This window comes from Salvelinus namaycush, chromosome 8, assembly GCF_016432855.1.
Source record: "Salvelinus namaycush isolate Seneca chromosome 8, SaNama_1.0, whole genome shotgun sequence".
Classification (NCBI taxonomy): domain Eukaryota; kingdom Metazoa; phylum Chordata; class Actinopteri; order Salmoniformes; family Salmonidae; genus Salvelinus; species Salvelinus namaycush.
This window is the reverse complement of record NC_052314.1, coordinates 53,172,040-53,188,088: the sequence shown is the minus strand read 5'-3', so window position 1 is coordinate 53,188,088 and position 16,049 is coordinate 53,172,040. Positions and strand designations below refer to the sequence as shown.

Below are 16,049 nucleotides of genomic sequence, written 5' to 3'. Positions count from 1 at the left end.
CTAAATAAAAAAAATAAATAAAGAAAAATAAAAAAAATATATATATTTTAGTCATTTGTCAGATGCTTTTATCCAGAGTGACTTATTGTTAGCGCATTCATCTTAAAGGAGTAGTTCACTATTTTACAACTTGATGTTAGATGGTTCCTTTTCCTGACAGTGGTCTATGGACCAGGAGAAACTGTAATCCATGGTTCAGTTTTTATACAACCATTACAAATGTCTGCTAACTTTAATCACCGCTAGCTAACAATCAATGGAAGTGATGGAAAAATGAAAATATATATATATTTTACAACAAAATGTAACAGTTGTACTTCTTAGATCATACTAGCTAGGGACAGGTCTCCATTCTAAAGCCCGTAGACATGTTGCATGTTGGTTAAAAGGAGTCTTGATTTTTCCATTTTGTCATTGTATTGAGTAACAAAATCTTAGATCATACTAGTCTGTTGTTTTTCAAATTGTTTTACAAAACATAACTATTTAATGTAATTTATCAAAATTACGTCAATAACATATTACAAATTCAAAACCGCGGTACAGCGCACTAACTAAACCACAAGGGGGTGTAGCATTGGAATCTGAAACAAAAGCTGTATTGTGGCAGCTGACAGGACACCATGATCAATGGAAAATATTTTGCAGTCAGTCTTGTACTCTTGATATTAATTTATTTAAGCATATTACATTTTTAACATCGTTATCTAAAAAGCTTTCAACAGAATTAAAGAATATATGATACTGCTAGCTTTTATTACAGTTGAATTACAGTGTACATCAATAATCTCACTACAAGTAGCAACAAGTTGAACAATTGTAGTTGTTTTGATTACCCTTGTGCCTCAGACGACAAACCATATACACCTGAGCATCACTAAATAACACTCAGGTATACAATTATATCTCTGACCACGTGTTCCTGTCTTCAACATGTCTGTTCTATTGAAGAGCAGTATTGTTGGACATGTCTCATGTGACATGTTTTAACCCTCATCTCTTAGTTTTCATTCAATATTGTTATTGGGTGTGGGTCATGTTGTCCAGGGCTGAACAAAGGAGTAAACTTGTGTGATGTCACCACATTCCAAAAAGTGTAGATATGTGACTCTGTATCAACATTATAAAAAGACAGAGATTGATTGTCACAGTCTAGAAACATTCCTACCATAGAGAGATCTTCGCTCACATGTACTGAGGTTGGAGGGTCAGTATTGACATGGAAACCCTTTCCTTCTTCATAAAAGAGAGTCCAGAATCCATGAAGAGGTGTTACAGCGACTGTAGATGTTCTCTTAGCATTATCTCTGGCCACACCAACATACCATGACAGTTAACCACAGTCACCCACAGCTTTATCCACGGTTTCATCCCTCACCTTAACTTCCCAGTAGTGTTGTTCTGATCTGAAACTCTGATTAGCCAATACATGAGGATGCCTTTGATCGGAAGATTTCATAGTTTCTTTTTCTTTGATGTACTGAGCTGTCTTTCCGTCTTGAGTCACTCTAATTGTACCATGAGCAGTGTTTTCATCCATAGTAATGTTCTCTGAGGGAAGAGAATATGGTTTTATTCATTGACATCCAATATTAAGATATGTAAGTCGTGTGATCTAGGCCGATATAATAATTATCTTAAAGGGATAGTTTGGGATTTTGGCAATTAGGTCATTTATATAGCTGTTCCTGTACACTTTCAGTCGTTGCCCTAACGCTACTTAGCATTAGCTCGCCAAACTACCTCTAACTTCCTTCATACTGGAAGGAGACATTAAAATGGTATCTGATTCTGGCGAAGTAGATTAAAGGCCTCATTGCCAAAATAACAATCCTTTTAAAAGGGAAGTAATCAACATGAATGCATGGCCAAATCAACTCAAAAAAACTAAATTATTTGTTTTTTGGGGGGGATTTTGAGTGGTTCTGGACCGGTTCCGACAGACATTTTGGTGTACGAAGCTCTCTGTGAACGTCGTAGGGTACCATGTCTTAAGGCATCAGCATGCTTATTAATGGTGATATGGCCACTTTATGCCCCTATCTCTCCCGTATTACCATGGTTCACACTTTATCCTGGCTCATAGACGAAGGAACCATCTAACATTAAGTTGAACTTCCCCTAAACGTAAACAAAAACATGTAACAATTTTGGCATCGTACCCTGTATACACTTCCTCAAAATAGTCCGAATTAATCTCAGATAACTCACAAAATCTGTCATTATTTTCAACTTTTTGCAGATGAGATCTTAGTCGTGCAATACATCTAACTAAGATGTTTGGTATTTCTCAATGAAAATTTTTTTTACACAAATGAGTTGTCTCTCATTCTTCTTCTTTGATGAGGTTTAACGGCGGTTGACATTCAATAAATGTTGCATTACCGCCACCTACTAGACTGGAGTACAACTCCCTTATACTTTGCTTAAAAAAATAAACAAATACCCTAATGTACCATCAATACTACACTCAAGGGCGAATTGAGTTATTGCACACGCGCACTTCACAGAGTAAGTGTTTAAGTTGAACTTCCCCTAAACGTAAACAAAAACATTTAACCATTTTGGCATAGATTGTTTTTCCTACCTTTGAATCCTTTCACCTGATGCCAATCTGCATACAAACAAATACCAAGTAAATGTAAAACCAGATGTTACAATGAAGATTGTGTCGGAAAATAATGTTCAACAATTTTACCTTGTAGATTCTTTCCTTCTTTGACGGGTTGTTTCTCCAGACTGTTTTCTGTCCCTAACAGGGCACATTCATAATACACATAGTTAGGTAAATATATTGCCAACCAAACTAAGACATTAGGCATGATTGTCAATGTTATGCCATAGTTTATGATCATGAATACTCATTAATTACCTTTAAACAGTTTTTTTGTTTCTGTTGAGTGAAAATTCAAGTCAGTGTAAAATTATGAATAAAATTGTTGAAGAGTCAAATCTAAACTTGAGATATTCGACTTAGAAATTTGAGTTCCAGACATGTCATGTGAGAATATCTCCCACACAAATGTGTTCAGAATGAAACAGTTAGCTTACCTGATTTACTCTGTTCACGCTTCATTTGATCTGAAAACAAAGCCACAATCAAAATCATGTTAATATAAAATCAATCATGTTTTATGTTACTACGTGTCACATCTAATTTCATCACACTGATGAGATTTCACATATTTACAATCTGTATGGTGTTTAATTTTCTGTGATGAAAACAACGTGCAAGACCCTGAAAGATAACAAGGATGACTTTTCTTAAGAAAATTCTTTGTTAACAAATCTCTATATAGTAATGTTATTATCATTGACAATATATTGCTGTTAATGACAAGAATGTGTTTTATACCTCTATGTTTGAGCAGAATGCAGACCACAGTTGACAGAGCACTGAGAAGGAGCAGAGACAGGACCAAAGTCACAATGAAAGCTTCTTTCCAGGCTCCTGCACACAGATATTCAACATGAACCAAATTCTTCTAAAATCCTCATAAAACACAGATAGGCTTCCTAAGCATGTTCTCCTCAGTTTTTGTGGGGGTGAGTGGATATTTGGATACAGTGCCTATAGAATGTAGTCAATGCGTAGGTATTCACCCCCTTTGTTTAGGCAAGCCTAAATGAGTTCAAAGCAACATTTTGCTTAAACAATCACATAACAAATGATACGCTCTGTGTGAAATGATAGGGGTGTCATGACTTTTCATACATACAACATCTGTAAGGTCCCTCAGTCAAGTGTTGAACTTCAAGAACAGATTCAACTACAAAGGCCAGAGAGCTTTTCGAAAGCCTCATTAAGAAGGGCAGTGATTGGTAGATGGGCAACAATAACAAATCAGACATTGAACATATCTGCATGGTCAAGATAATAATTATGCTGTGGACGATGTATTAAACCACCCAGACACATCAAATATGCAGTCATCCTTCTGAACTGAGCTGCAGAACAGGAAGAACACTCCTTAGGGATGTCACCATGGTGATTTTAAAACACCTTCAGAGTTTATTGGCTGTGATGGGAGAAAACTGAGGATGGATCAACAACATTGTCATTTAGATTATTGTGGAGTCACCTCAGAGTGAAAAGAAGAATACAAAATATACAGAATATATATATTTTTTTATTCCCAAACCAGCATATGTATGTAACAAGGCACTAAAGTAATACTGCAAAAAATAAAATTGCTAAGGAATACACTACACGCCTAAATTCAAAGCCTTATGTTTGGGGCAAAGCAAACACATCACTGAAAAATTGCCTCCTTATTTTCAAGCATGGAGGTGGCTGCATCATGGTATGGAATGCTTGAAAATAAGGAGGCAGTGTTTCAGTGGGGAGTTTTTCAGGATGAAAATAAATGGGATGGAGCTTAGCAGAGCCAAAAATCGTAAAGGAAAACCTGATTCAGTTTGCTTTACACCAGACACTGGGAGAGGAATTCAACTTTTAGCAGGATATTCCCTACAACACAAAGCCCAATCTAGAATGGAGTTTCTTACCAAGAAGACAGTGAAAATTCCTGAGGCTAAATTACAGTTTTGACTTAAATCTGCTTGACAATCTATGGCAAAAGGTGCTGTCTAGCCATAATCCCCAACACCTTGACAGAGCTTGAAGAATTTTGAAAATAATAATGGGCTTCAGTTTCTTGGCAATTTCTCGCATGGAATAGCCTTCATTTCTCAGAACAAGAATACACTGAAGAGTTTCAGAAGAGAGTTCTGGTTTCTGGCCATTTTGAGCCTGTAATCGAACCCACAGGCTGATGCTCCAGATACTCAACTAGTCTGAAGAAGGCCAGTTTTATTGCTTCTTTAATCAGCACACAGTTTTTAGCTGTGCTAACATAATTGAAAAAGCCTTTTCTAATGATCAATTAGCCTTTTAAAATGATAAACTTGGTATCACGTGTGCTCCCTCTCCAGCATCTAGGTCACCAGCCTGCTTCGTTATGGTGCACACCTGTCACCACTGTTACGTGTACCTGCTCATCATCCCTCACCTGGACTCCATCACTTCCCTGATTACCTTCCCTCTATATGACACTGGTCTGTGTCATGTCTGTGCGTTGTTCGTGGTTTCTTGTTTGTATTATGTTACGTATATTTATTAAAACACTCACTCCCTGAACTTGCTTCCCATCTCTCAGAGCACTCGTTATACTTGGATTAGCTAACACAACGTGCCATTGGAACACAGGAGTGATGGTTGCTGATAATGGGCCTCTGTAGATATTCCATCCGTTTCCAGCTACAACAGTCATTTACAACATTAACAATGTCTACACTGTATATCTGATCAATTTTATGTTATTTTTATGAACAAAAAAATTTGCTTTTCTTTAAAAAACAAGGACATTTCTAAGTGACAACTTTTGAACGGTAGTGTATATATTCTTATTCCATTCCTTTACTTAGATTTGTGTGTATTAGTGTTTCATTTTTCATTAATCGCTGAAAGAAATTATAGCATTCTTCTTCCACTTTGATTTAAGTATTTTGTGTCGATCATTGACAAAAGGCAATTAAATCCATTCTAATCCCACTTTGTAAAATGTGAAGAGGTCCAAGGGGGTGTGGTCTTTCTACAAGCACTGTATGTGGATATTTTACTCTACTCTTTTCATTGTTATTTCAATATTGATTAATGTACTGCATTGAGGGAGCTAGCACATAAGCATTTCACTGCACCTTTTATACCTGCTGTAAACTGTGTGTGATGAATACATTTGATTTGATATGCTGTTTGTGTAGGAGACACACTTACCAGGTTTGTGAGGAAGGACTCTACTCTCTCTCTTCTCTTCCTCAGACAGAGAGATTGTACAGGAGAGCCAATCTGAGTCTGAGGGAGGGTACAGCAGCCAACTACTGACACTCAACAAGCCCTGAGAATCTGTTACAGAGAGAAGGGAGTGATACACAACCATTTATTATGAGAGATTCACTCATAGATACAATTTTTTGAATCATTAAAATTGCACAGTGCCTGGTTTCTTAAGACTAGAATTACAGAGGTTATCAGCCTCTAAGTTCTCTAAATGATCAGACCAAAACATACGATGAGAAGTGATTGGGTGAAATAGACTGCTTTGCTCTATCCAATTAGAGGAGCAGGATCAATGTACAGCCCGCCCTTCTCTTTCTTAAACTAGCTAGTTTAGGAATTTAGTGCACGATGCTGAGGAGGACACGCAGTTGCATGCTTTCTTGGTGTTCACAATTCTTCATCATCATCATTACACTATTGTTCTATATTCAATCAACCTCTTCACCCTCCTCATCATTCAGTTCATTCAAATGTAATTGTAAAGTCACGTGCACGATTATCAATTTCTATCGCCAATTTATCTATTGACAGCGTTCATTCAGTGAGGAGAGAGGCATATTATCACCTAGGTACCAACGCCCAGCAGCGCAATTGTCTTGGCTCCTTAAGTTAGGAATCGGTCTGAAAAAGTAAACAGGTTCTATAAACTTTTCTGTTTGTGATTTAAAAATTCTGACAACCGAGCAATGTAAAATATAACTATTTAGGGGGAGAAAATTGCTTTCAAAATGGCAGATGTATTTTTATTACAAAATCAAATGGCAGGGGACGCTATGTCGGTTCTAGTGTTGAGGCTAAGTTCATCGTTAAAACCTTTGTACAAGCATCGTTATATCTCTGAGCTGTTTCCTAAAACCATCGTTACTTCATTAAGTTGCACTTGAAAACAATCGTAAGTTAACAACTGACTCAGACCACACGTAGAACAGGTACATTTGTTTTTAGATTATGTTTTGCCCTCCCACGAATCACCTGTATTTCTGTAACCGCTGATAAATTCAGAACAAAGCTGAACTCAAATACTAAGTTTACAATATCTTTGCAATTGTTACAAACAAGTGAAAGATCCTTAAAAAAAATGAAAACCGATATCTCTGCATTTTTAAATAAATAGGCATAGGCTGCATAGATTCATATTGCATATTCAATCAATTTAGTAATATTTTGGTATTACTGGCTAAAGTAAATTTTTACCTCAATATATTTCATTTTGTGTAACAACATTACTATTATTCAGTGAGCTCCAAAAGTATTGGACATTTTTGTTGTTGTTTTGGCCCTTTACTAACAGGGCAAAATGATACAATGAATATGAGGTTGAAGTGCAGACTGTCAGCTTTAATTTAAGGGTATTGGCCATGTTGGGTGAAGCGTTTAGAAATTACAGCACTTTTTGTATAATGCCACCCCATTCTAGGGGACCAAAAGTATTGGGACAAATTAGCTTATATGTGTATTAAAGTAGTAAAACGTTTTTTTTAAGTAGTAAGAAGTATTTGCTCCCATATTAATAGCATGCAATGACTGCATCAAGCTTGTTACTTTTATTGTGTACTGAACAAAATATAAACGCAACATGCAACAGGTCATATAAGGATATCAGTCAGTTGAAATAAATAAGGCCATAATCTATGCATTTCACGTGACTGGGAATACAGTTATGCATCTGTTGGTCACAGACACCTTTAAAAAAGCTAGGGGCGTTGATCAGAAAACCAGGGCCGGATAAATGTTGGGGCTTACCGGGGATGAAGCCCCGGGGCTCAGGCCCATTGGCGGCCCAAGAGGCAGCAGAAAAATAAATAAATAAATATTATATTTGAGGAAATACAGTACGTTCGGAAAGAATTCAGACCCCTTGACTTTTTCCACATTTTGTTACGTTACAACGTTATTCAATCTACACACAATACCTCATTATGAAAAAGCAAAAACAGGTTATTAGACAAGGTAAACATTAAAACTGAAATATCACATTTACCTAAGTATTCAGACCCTTTACTCAGCACTTTGTTGAAGCATCTTTGGCAGCGATTACAGGCTCAAGTCTACTTGGGTATGACATTACAAGCTTGGCACACCTGTATTTGGGGAGTTTTTACCATTCTCTGCAGATCCTCTCAAGCTCTGTCAGGTTGGACGGGGAGCGTCGCTGCACAGCTATTTTCAGGTCTCTCCAGTGATGTCCGATCAGGTTCAAGTCCGGGCTCTGGATGGGCCACTCAAGGGCATTCAGAGACTTGTCCCGAAGCCACTCCTGCATTGTCTTGGCTGTGTGCTTAAGGTCGTTGTCCTGTTGGAATGTGAACCTTCGCCCAAAGTCTGAGGTCCTGAGCGATCTGGAGCAGGTTTTCATCAAGGATATCTCTGTACTATGCTCCGTTCATCTTTCCCTCAATCCTGACTAGTCTCCCTGCCCCTGACAAACATCCCCACAGCATGATGCTGCCACCACCACGCTTCACTGTATGGATGTTGCCAGGTTTCCTCCAGACGTGATCCTTGGCATTCAGGCCAAAAAGTTCAATATTGGCTTCATCAGACCAGAGAATCTTGTATATCATGGTCTGAGAGTCTTTAGGTGCCTTTTGGCAAACTCCAAGCAGGCTGTCATGTGCCTTTTACTGACGAGTGGCTTCCATCTGGCCACTCTACCATAAAGGCCTGATTGGTGGAGTGCTACAGAGATGGTTGTCCTTCTGGAAGGTTCTCCCATCCCCACAGAGGAACTCTGGAGCTCTTTCAGAGTGACCATTGGGTTCTTGGTCACTTCTCTGACCAAGCCCCTTCTGCCCCGATTGCTCAGCTCTAGGAAGAGTCTTGGTGGTTCCAAACTTTTGTTCTTGGGGTCCTTCAATGCTGTTGACATTTTTTGGTACCCTTCCCCAGATCTGTGCCTCGACACAATCCTTTCTCGGAGCTCGACGGACAGTACCTTCGACCTCATGGAATGGTTTTTGCTCTGAGAAGCACTTTCAACTGTGGGACCTTATATAGACAGGTGTGTGCCTTTCCAAATCATGTCCAATAAATTGAATTTACCACAGGTGGACTCCAATCAAGTTGTAGAAACATCTCAATGACGATCAATGTAAACAGGATGCACCGGAGCTCAATTTTGAGTCTCATACCAAAGGGTCTGAATACTTATGTAAATAAGGTATCTGTTTTTTTATTTTTAATAAATTTTTAAAAAAATGTCAAAAAAACTGTTTTCGCTTTGCCATTAAGGGGTATTGTGTGTAGACTGATTAGGCAAAAAATGTGATCAATTTTAGAATAAGGCTGTGACGTAACAAAATGTGGAAAAACGGAAGGGGTCTGAACACTTTCAGTGAATTTATCCCAAAACATTTGGTCCCCTAAAATGGGGTAGACTATGTACAAAAAGTGCTGGAATTTCTAAACGGTTCACCCGATATGGATGAATATTGTCAGCAGTAATCTGAGGCTGTCTGCACTTTAACCTCATAATCATTGTGTTCAATTCCAAAGTGCTGGAGTAGAGCCTAAATAAATAAAAATGTCACTGTCCCAATACTTTGGAGCTAACTGTATTATAGACTAAGGCATTAGAATATTCCTCCTCAATATCAGTCGTCTGTGTTCATTCTAATGTTAAGGTAAGATTTTGAATAGAGGAAACTGATCTGGGAGCAGCGTTGCCTTTCTTTCAACCCTATCATTATCGACACTCCAATGACACACATAGAGAACGTTCTCTCTGAGTGGTGTTTTGGGAAACGGATGTTAGGCCTACATCTTTGGCCATTGTTTTAACTGGGGTGATGATCTATTACTGTCTATGTAATTACCTGAGGTGAAGAGTACTTGTTCATTTTTTATCTCGGTCTCCTCTTTGTTTCTCCAGGTGAGTTTAGGTTGTGGTGACCAGCCCTCTGATGAACAGGTAACGTTCACCTGACCTCCTCCTCCACTGGCCACAGAGAGAACTGGTGCGCTGCCTGTCACTGATGGAGAGATAAGGGAGTGTGGAGGGAAACTACAATGAAACTACAATGACAATCACATTACTTTGAAGTTGTAAAAAATAAGTGCCACCTTATTGTGAGTATTCTATATTTTATGTAGAGTTCGGTCCAGTTTTGCAGATGTAAAATCATGTTTAAACCGTTTCAGCCATAAGCCTCTTACCATTCATTGAGAGATACACATTGGCCTTTTCATACCACCTTTCATTGCTGACATGGCACACATACTCCCCCCTGTCTTCCACCGTCACCCTCTCCAGTGTCAGAGACACGTTCCCTCTCTCCAGCCCCCCAGTTAGAGAAACCCTGCCCCTGTACCGAGGGTCCACAGGGGCCTCCTGGATCTTGTGATCTTTGTACAACAAGGCAGGTCTGTTGGAGTTCTCGGACCGGTACCAGCGCACCTCCAATGGCTCAACATTGAAGATAGGTGAGAGTTCACAAGGTAGAGTGACAGAGGCGTTCAACCGGGTCAAAATGGGACCATTAGGAACCGTCAAGGTGAAGACCTCTGGGGCTGGGTATAGGGGGAAAGAAATAAGAACGTATGATGAAGAATACTCATTCAAGTCCTGTTAGGTCTTAAATAACCAAGAGATTGTTTTAGTGGGTAACTGGAAACTAATGTAATTAAAAGAGTAAACATTCTCACCAGGTTTTTGAGCTGTGATGGTAACAGTGAAAGCAGCCAGTATCAGTACCCTGAGCAATACCCCTGTGTTGAAGAAAGAGGACAACACTGTTACATTACAGAGACTAATGAATAATGATTGAGAGGCTGAATTTTTTACTTTCAGACATAGTCTAGCTGTACTATTTTGTTTACGTTATCATGCCAAGTCATAAAAAAAGGTTGGTCAATCTTTTTTTACTTCTCCTTTATTAAACCAGTTAGGCCAGTTGAGAACAAGTTCTCATTTACAACTGCGACCTGGCAATATAGCAATGAACATTGGACTCACTGATTCTACATAGAACATACACTGTAGAAAACCATTATAATAGAAGCTGACTGATGTGAAGTTAATGTGATACCATGTAAAGCAGTATGTGATAACATGAAACTACACAAGTGATCCAAAAACAAGTTTTCACATGATTTTACATGTGAAATTTCACGTGAAATCATGTGATTTTCTGTAAGTGCAGGGAGACAAATAAGAACACCATTGTTCAACAATAACAGGAAGGGTGGTAATCACACAGCATTATTAAATGCTTGTGTACCTGATTGCATGGTCCCTCCACCTTCATTTCCTGTTATTATGCGGTTAAAAATGGACGGGATCTTCTGGTAATCAAGTAGATTAATGGCTGAATCGGAATATCATAGTATATTTAAATAATCATTCAAATAATTATTATTATACCTTGTAGACGAGAGTGGTAATAGACCAGCGAGAAAAAGAGGGAGTCTGTCCACTCTCTCCTTTAGAGCGTGTCATTATCTTCACGTTCACCACACCGAAGGTTTATTGATTTACAAGTTGGCTTTCTACCACAATTTGTGCTCATCATGAAAGGGGACCCACTCATTGAAGGGTAAAATACAGTGCATTCGGAAAGTATTCAGACCTATTGACTTTTTACCACATTGTGTTACGTTATAACCTTACTCTTTTTAAATCCTCATCATACTACACACAATACCCCATAATGACAAAGTGAAAAGAGGTTTTTAGAAATGTTTGCACATTTAATACAAATAAAAAACAGAAATTATTTACATCAGTATAAGTATTTATACTTGTTGTTATATGACTCAAAATTGAGCTCGGGTGCATCCTGTTTCCAATGATCATCCTTGAGATGTTTATAGAACGTGATTGAGTAGACCTGTGGTAAATTCAATTGATTGGAGATGATTTGGAAAAGCACACACCTGTCTATATAAGGTCCCACAATTGAACGTGCATGTCAGAGCAAAAACCAAGCAATGAGGTCAAAGGAATTGTCCGTTGAGCTCTGAGACTGGATTGTGTCGAGGCACAGATCTGGGGAAGGGTACCAAGCCATTTCTGCAACATTGAAGGTCCCCAAGAACAGTGTTGTCTCCGTCATTGTTAATATGGAAGAAGTTTGAACCACAAAGACTCTTCCTGGAGCTGGCTGGCTGGCCAAACTGAGCAATCGGGGGGGAAGTGCTTTGGTAAGGGAGGTGACCAAGAACCTGATGGTCCCTCTGACAGAGCTCCAGAGTTCCTCTGTGGGGATAGGAGAACCTTCCAGAAGGACAACCATCTCTGCTACACTCCACCAATCAGGCCTTTATGGTAGAGTGGCCAGACGGAAGCCACGCCTCAGTAAAAGTCACATGACAGCCCGCTTGGAGTTTGCCAAAAGGCACAAAAGGACACTCAAACCATGAGATCCAAGATTATCTGGCCTGAATGCCAAGCGTCACGTCTGGAGGAAACCTGGCACCATCGCTACGATAAAGCATGGCAGTGGCAGCATCATGCTGTGGGAATGTTTTTCAGAGGCAGGGACAGGGAGACTAACCTGGGTCAAGGAAAAATGAATGGAGCAAAGTACAGAGAGATCCTTGACCTTCCTTCATCTTCCAACAGGACAACGACCCTAAGCACACAGCCAAGACAACGCAGGAGTGGCTTCGGGACAAGTCTCTGAAGGTCCTTGAGTGGCCCAGCCAGAGCCCGGACTTGAACCTGATCGAATATCTCTGGAGAGACCTGAAATTATCTGTGCAGTGACGCTCCCCGTCCAACCTGACAGAGCTGGAGATGATCTGCAGAGAAGAACGGGAGAAACTCCCCAAATACAGGTGTGCCAAGCTTGTAGCGTCATACCCAAGAAGACTCAAGGCTGTAATCGCTGCCAAAGGTGCTTCAACAAAGTATTGAGTAAAGGGTCTGAATACTGAATACTTATATAAATGTGATATTTCCGTTTTTACCTGTTTTTAGCTTCTCATTATGGGATATCGTGTGTAGATTGATGAGAAAAAATATATATTTAATCAATTTCAGAACAAGGCTGTAACATAACAAAATGTGGAAAAAGTCAAGGGGTCTGAATACTCTCCGAATGCACTGTATACCAATCATGCAGTATGGAATTATGATCAATGTTTCCTCTATGCTGAGCGCAGAACAAATATCAGCACGCGCAGAGAAGCACAAGATTGATCTTCACTCAACTTTCTAGAGTTTTCCCCTTTATTTAACACTATCAATGTTTCGCTCTACTGTGGGAATTGTGCTCGAATCAATGCAACGTTAGTCACTTTCGATGTCACATACCGAAACAAAACAAATTATGCAAGAGATTTTCTTGTAGGCAGAGCGCATCGACGTAGGATTCTATTGCATTGACAAGGATGACTCAAGCCCCTACTCTACACAGACTGGTGCGCCATAACCAATCAATCAGAGCTGCAGTAGGCCTATATGCAAATAGCCATTGCGATATACGGAAATGTGCCATTCACTTTGAACTGGACTGTGTTTACAGTATGAGCGGTCATGAGTAAATGTGCTTGTTTTGAGATCAAAGCGAGAGCTGCATGTAGCCATCTGTGCACATTTGTTCATATTATTTTCTAGTTAGTGAGTTATTAGCCCAGTTATACCTAATTTCTAGTCAACAATTGGGGAATGGTACTGCATCGTAGTGCTAGCTGTGCCACTAGAGATCCTGGTTCTAGTCCAGGCTCTGTCGCAGCTGGATGCGACTGGGAGACACATGAGGCAGCGCACAATTGGCCCAGCGTCGTCCAGGTTAGGGAGGGTTTGGCCAGCAGGGATGTCCTTGGCCAATCACCCCTCTAGCGACTCCTGTGGGGGGCACGGTCGCCAGGTGTACCGTGTTTCCTCCGACACATTGGTGTGGCTGGCTTCCGGGTTAAACGGGGATTTTGTCAAGAAGTAGTGCGGCTTCGTTGGGTTGAGTTCGGAGGATGCACGGATCTCAACATTCGCCTTTCCTGAGTCCGTACAGGAGTTGCAGCGATGAGACAAGACTGTAACTACCAATTGGATACCACAAAATTGGGGAGAAAAAGGGTAAACCAATTGAGGAGTGGTTACTTCCCACAAGAGCACAAAATGTCTGCATTTCCAGCCATCTTTGAAAAGCGAGTCAGGTAAGATCCTTTTTTGTCTTCTAAGGGACAGTGTGGTATTTTGAGTGGTCTTGAATAAGCTCAGTAGGGTAGCATAATGTGTCTGGTTCTCAGTAATAATGGTATTGCCACGCGGAATGATGCTGTTGAGACGAAGCAGGTACGGGGAGTAAAACATTTAATTTTAACGGACAGAGACGAGACAGGAACAGCATCAGAAACAAATTCAAAAGACAAGAACAATACAATGCAGCAGCAGAGAACAGAGGTAGGGAACTGACAAATATAGGGGAGGAAATAAACAGGTAATGAATGAGTCCAGGTGAGTCCAATATCGCTGATGCAAGTGACGAGGGAGGGCAGGTGTGAGTAATGGATGGCAGGAGCGTGTGATGCAGGGTAATCTGGCGCCCTCAAGCGCCAGCGGAAGGGAAGAGCGGGAGCAGACGTGACAGGTATGGGAATAATAATAATTGGCCAATGTTAAAACTGTACTTAAAGCGGGTACAGCCTTAGTGTTCACAGTAATTTCGAGCCAGAAGTTGCAAAGAATTTTCACAATGTTCAAGTTTGCGCTCAGCAGACCTGAAAGTTGCTCAGTGCTGAAGAAAATTTGAGGGAACATTGGTTATGACTAGATTGTAAACAACAATAATTAATGTAATAATTAATTAAAACATCTCTTTGAACTAAGTCATTGGTCAAAACTGACAGGAGACTACTCAGAAATTACCACTGTTTAAAGATTAAAGTAAGGAGAAGAGCGGAGAGAAGGAAGGTATTTGTAATGGAGAGGTAATCAAATAATAAAATGCATTTGTACCTGAGCGCGTGATCCTTCGATTAGTTTCCATTGCACGATCAACATTTACCTTTGGAATCTTCTGATCACCCTATAACCGACTGACATATCAGTGTTTGTATACTAAATGTTAAATATCACGTTTGCATTCTACCAATCTTAACAAAAGACTGAGAATCACTTAATTCTCCCTCTCCTGTAAACTCCTGTTTTTCTCACGGTCAGTACTTTCACTTTCTCTTTTCCATCAAACACCCCTAAGGCGTATTCATTTACTAACAGTTGAGCAACACTGTGCCTTCAGAAAGTATTCATAATCATACCCCTTGACTTATTACACATCTTGTGTTACAGCTGGATTAAATGTATTATTTTCACCTCACCCATTTACACACTATACACCATAATGATTAAAGGAAAACATGTTTTTAGAAATGTTTGCAAATGTATTGAAAATTAAATACAGAATTATCTCATTTACATAAGTATTCACAGCCCTGAGTCAATACCTGTTAGAATGACAGTCGGCAGCGATTGCAGCTTTTAGTCTTTCTGGGTAAGTCTCTAAGAGGGGACTTGGGGGCGACAGGTAGCCTAGTGGTTAGAGCGTTGGACTAGTAACCGAAAGGTTGCAAGATTGAATCCCTGAGCTGACAAGGTAAAAATCTGTCGTTCTGCCCCTGAACAAGGCAGTTAACCCACTGTTCCTAGGCCGTCATAGAAAATAAGAATTTGTTGGTGTTTGATCATTGCTAGACAGACATTTTTAAGTCAAAACCGTAACTAGCCACTCAGGAACATTCAATGTCGACTTGGTAAACTCCAGTATACAGTATACTTGGCCTTGTGTTTTAAGTTATTGTCCTGCTGAAAGATTACTTTATCTACCAGTGTCTGTTGGAAAGCAGTCTGAACCAGGTTTTCCTCTAGTCTGTGCTTAGCTCTATTCCTTTTCTTTTTATCCAAGAAAACTCCCTTGTTCTTGCTGATGACTAGCATATCAATAACATGATGCAGCCACAACCATGATTGAAAATATGAAGAGTGGTACTTAGTGATGCGTTGCATTGGATTTGCCAAAAACATAACTCTTTGTATTCAGAACAAAGCTAATTTCTTTGCCACATTTCTTGCAGTTTTACTTTAGTGCCTTATTGCAAACAGAATGAATATTTCGTAATATTTTTATTTTGCACAGGCTTCCTTCTTGTGGAGTAACTACAAGGTTGTTGATCCATCCTCAGTTATCTCCTATCACTGCCATTAAAAAGTGGTGTAAAAAATAATTTAAATGACTACTTAAGTTGTTTTTTGGAGTATCTGTACTTTACT

At 39.6% G+C, this 16,049-nt stretch overlaps 2 protein-coding genes across 30 annotated transcripts in view; both read right to left on the bottom strand.

Annotated features, from left to right (window-relative positions):
- The window catches only part of LOC120052812, a 292,808-nt gene that overhangs the window by 142,705 nt on the left and 134,054 nt on the right, over nt 1-16,049 (bottom strand). The gene's annotated exons all lie outside the window — the stretch shown is intronic.
- LOC120052818 (butyrophilin subfamily 1 member A1-like) lies at nt 649-14,943 on the bottom strand. Of its 4 annotated transcripts, XM_038999988.1 has the most exons (11): nt 14,739-14,943; nt 10,484-10,546; nt 9,995-10,348; nt 9,655-9,810; nt 5,777-5,905; nt 3,356-3,451; nt 3,052-3,081; nt 2,873-2,893; nt 2,699-2,752; nt 2,588-2,614; nt 649-1,551 (listed from the first exon to the last, which is right to left on the bottom strand). In XM_038999988.1, the coding sequence occupies exons 1-11, from the start codon at nt 14,767-14,769 to the stop codon at nt 1,334-1,336; spliced, it is 1,179 nt and encodes a 392-aa protein (XP_038855916.1). In that variant the 5' UTR covers nt 14,770-14,943; the 3' UTR covers nt 649-1,333. The 4 variants fall into 4 exon arrangements, with proteins under 4 accessions (XP_038855916.1, XP_038855918.1, XP_038855917.1 ...); XM_038999990.1 differs by lacking the exon at nt 2,588-2,614; XM_038999989.1 differs by lacking the exon at nt 2,873-2,893.

Coding starts and splice junctions, on each gene's coding strand:
- LOC120052818 (XM_038999988.1), bottom strand. CDS start 14,769: ATGGAAACTAATCGAAGGATCACGCGCTCAG. Junction 9,811..9,994: donor TGTGTATCTCTCAATGAATG/GTAAGAGGCTTA, acceptor TCTCTCCATCAG/TGACAGGCAGCGCACCAGTT. Junction 1,552..2,587: donor TCAGGTGAAAGGATTCAAAG/GTAGGAAAAACA, acceptor CTCTTCCCTCAG/AGAACATTACTATGGATGAA.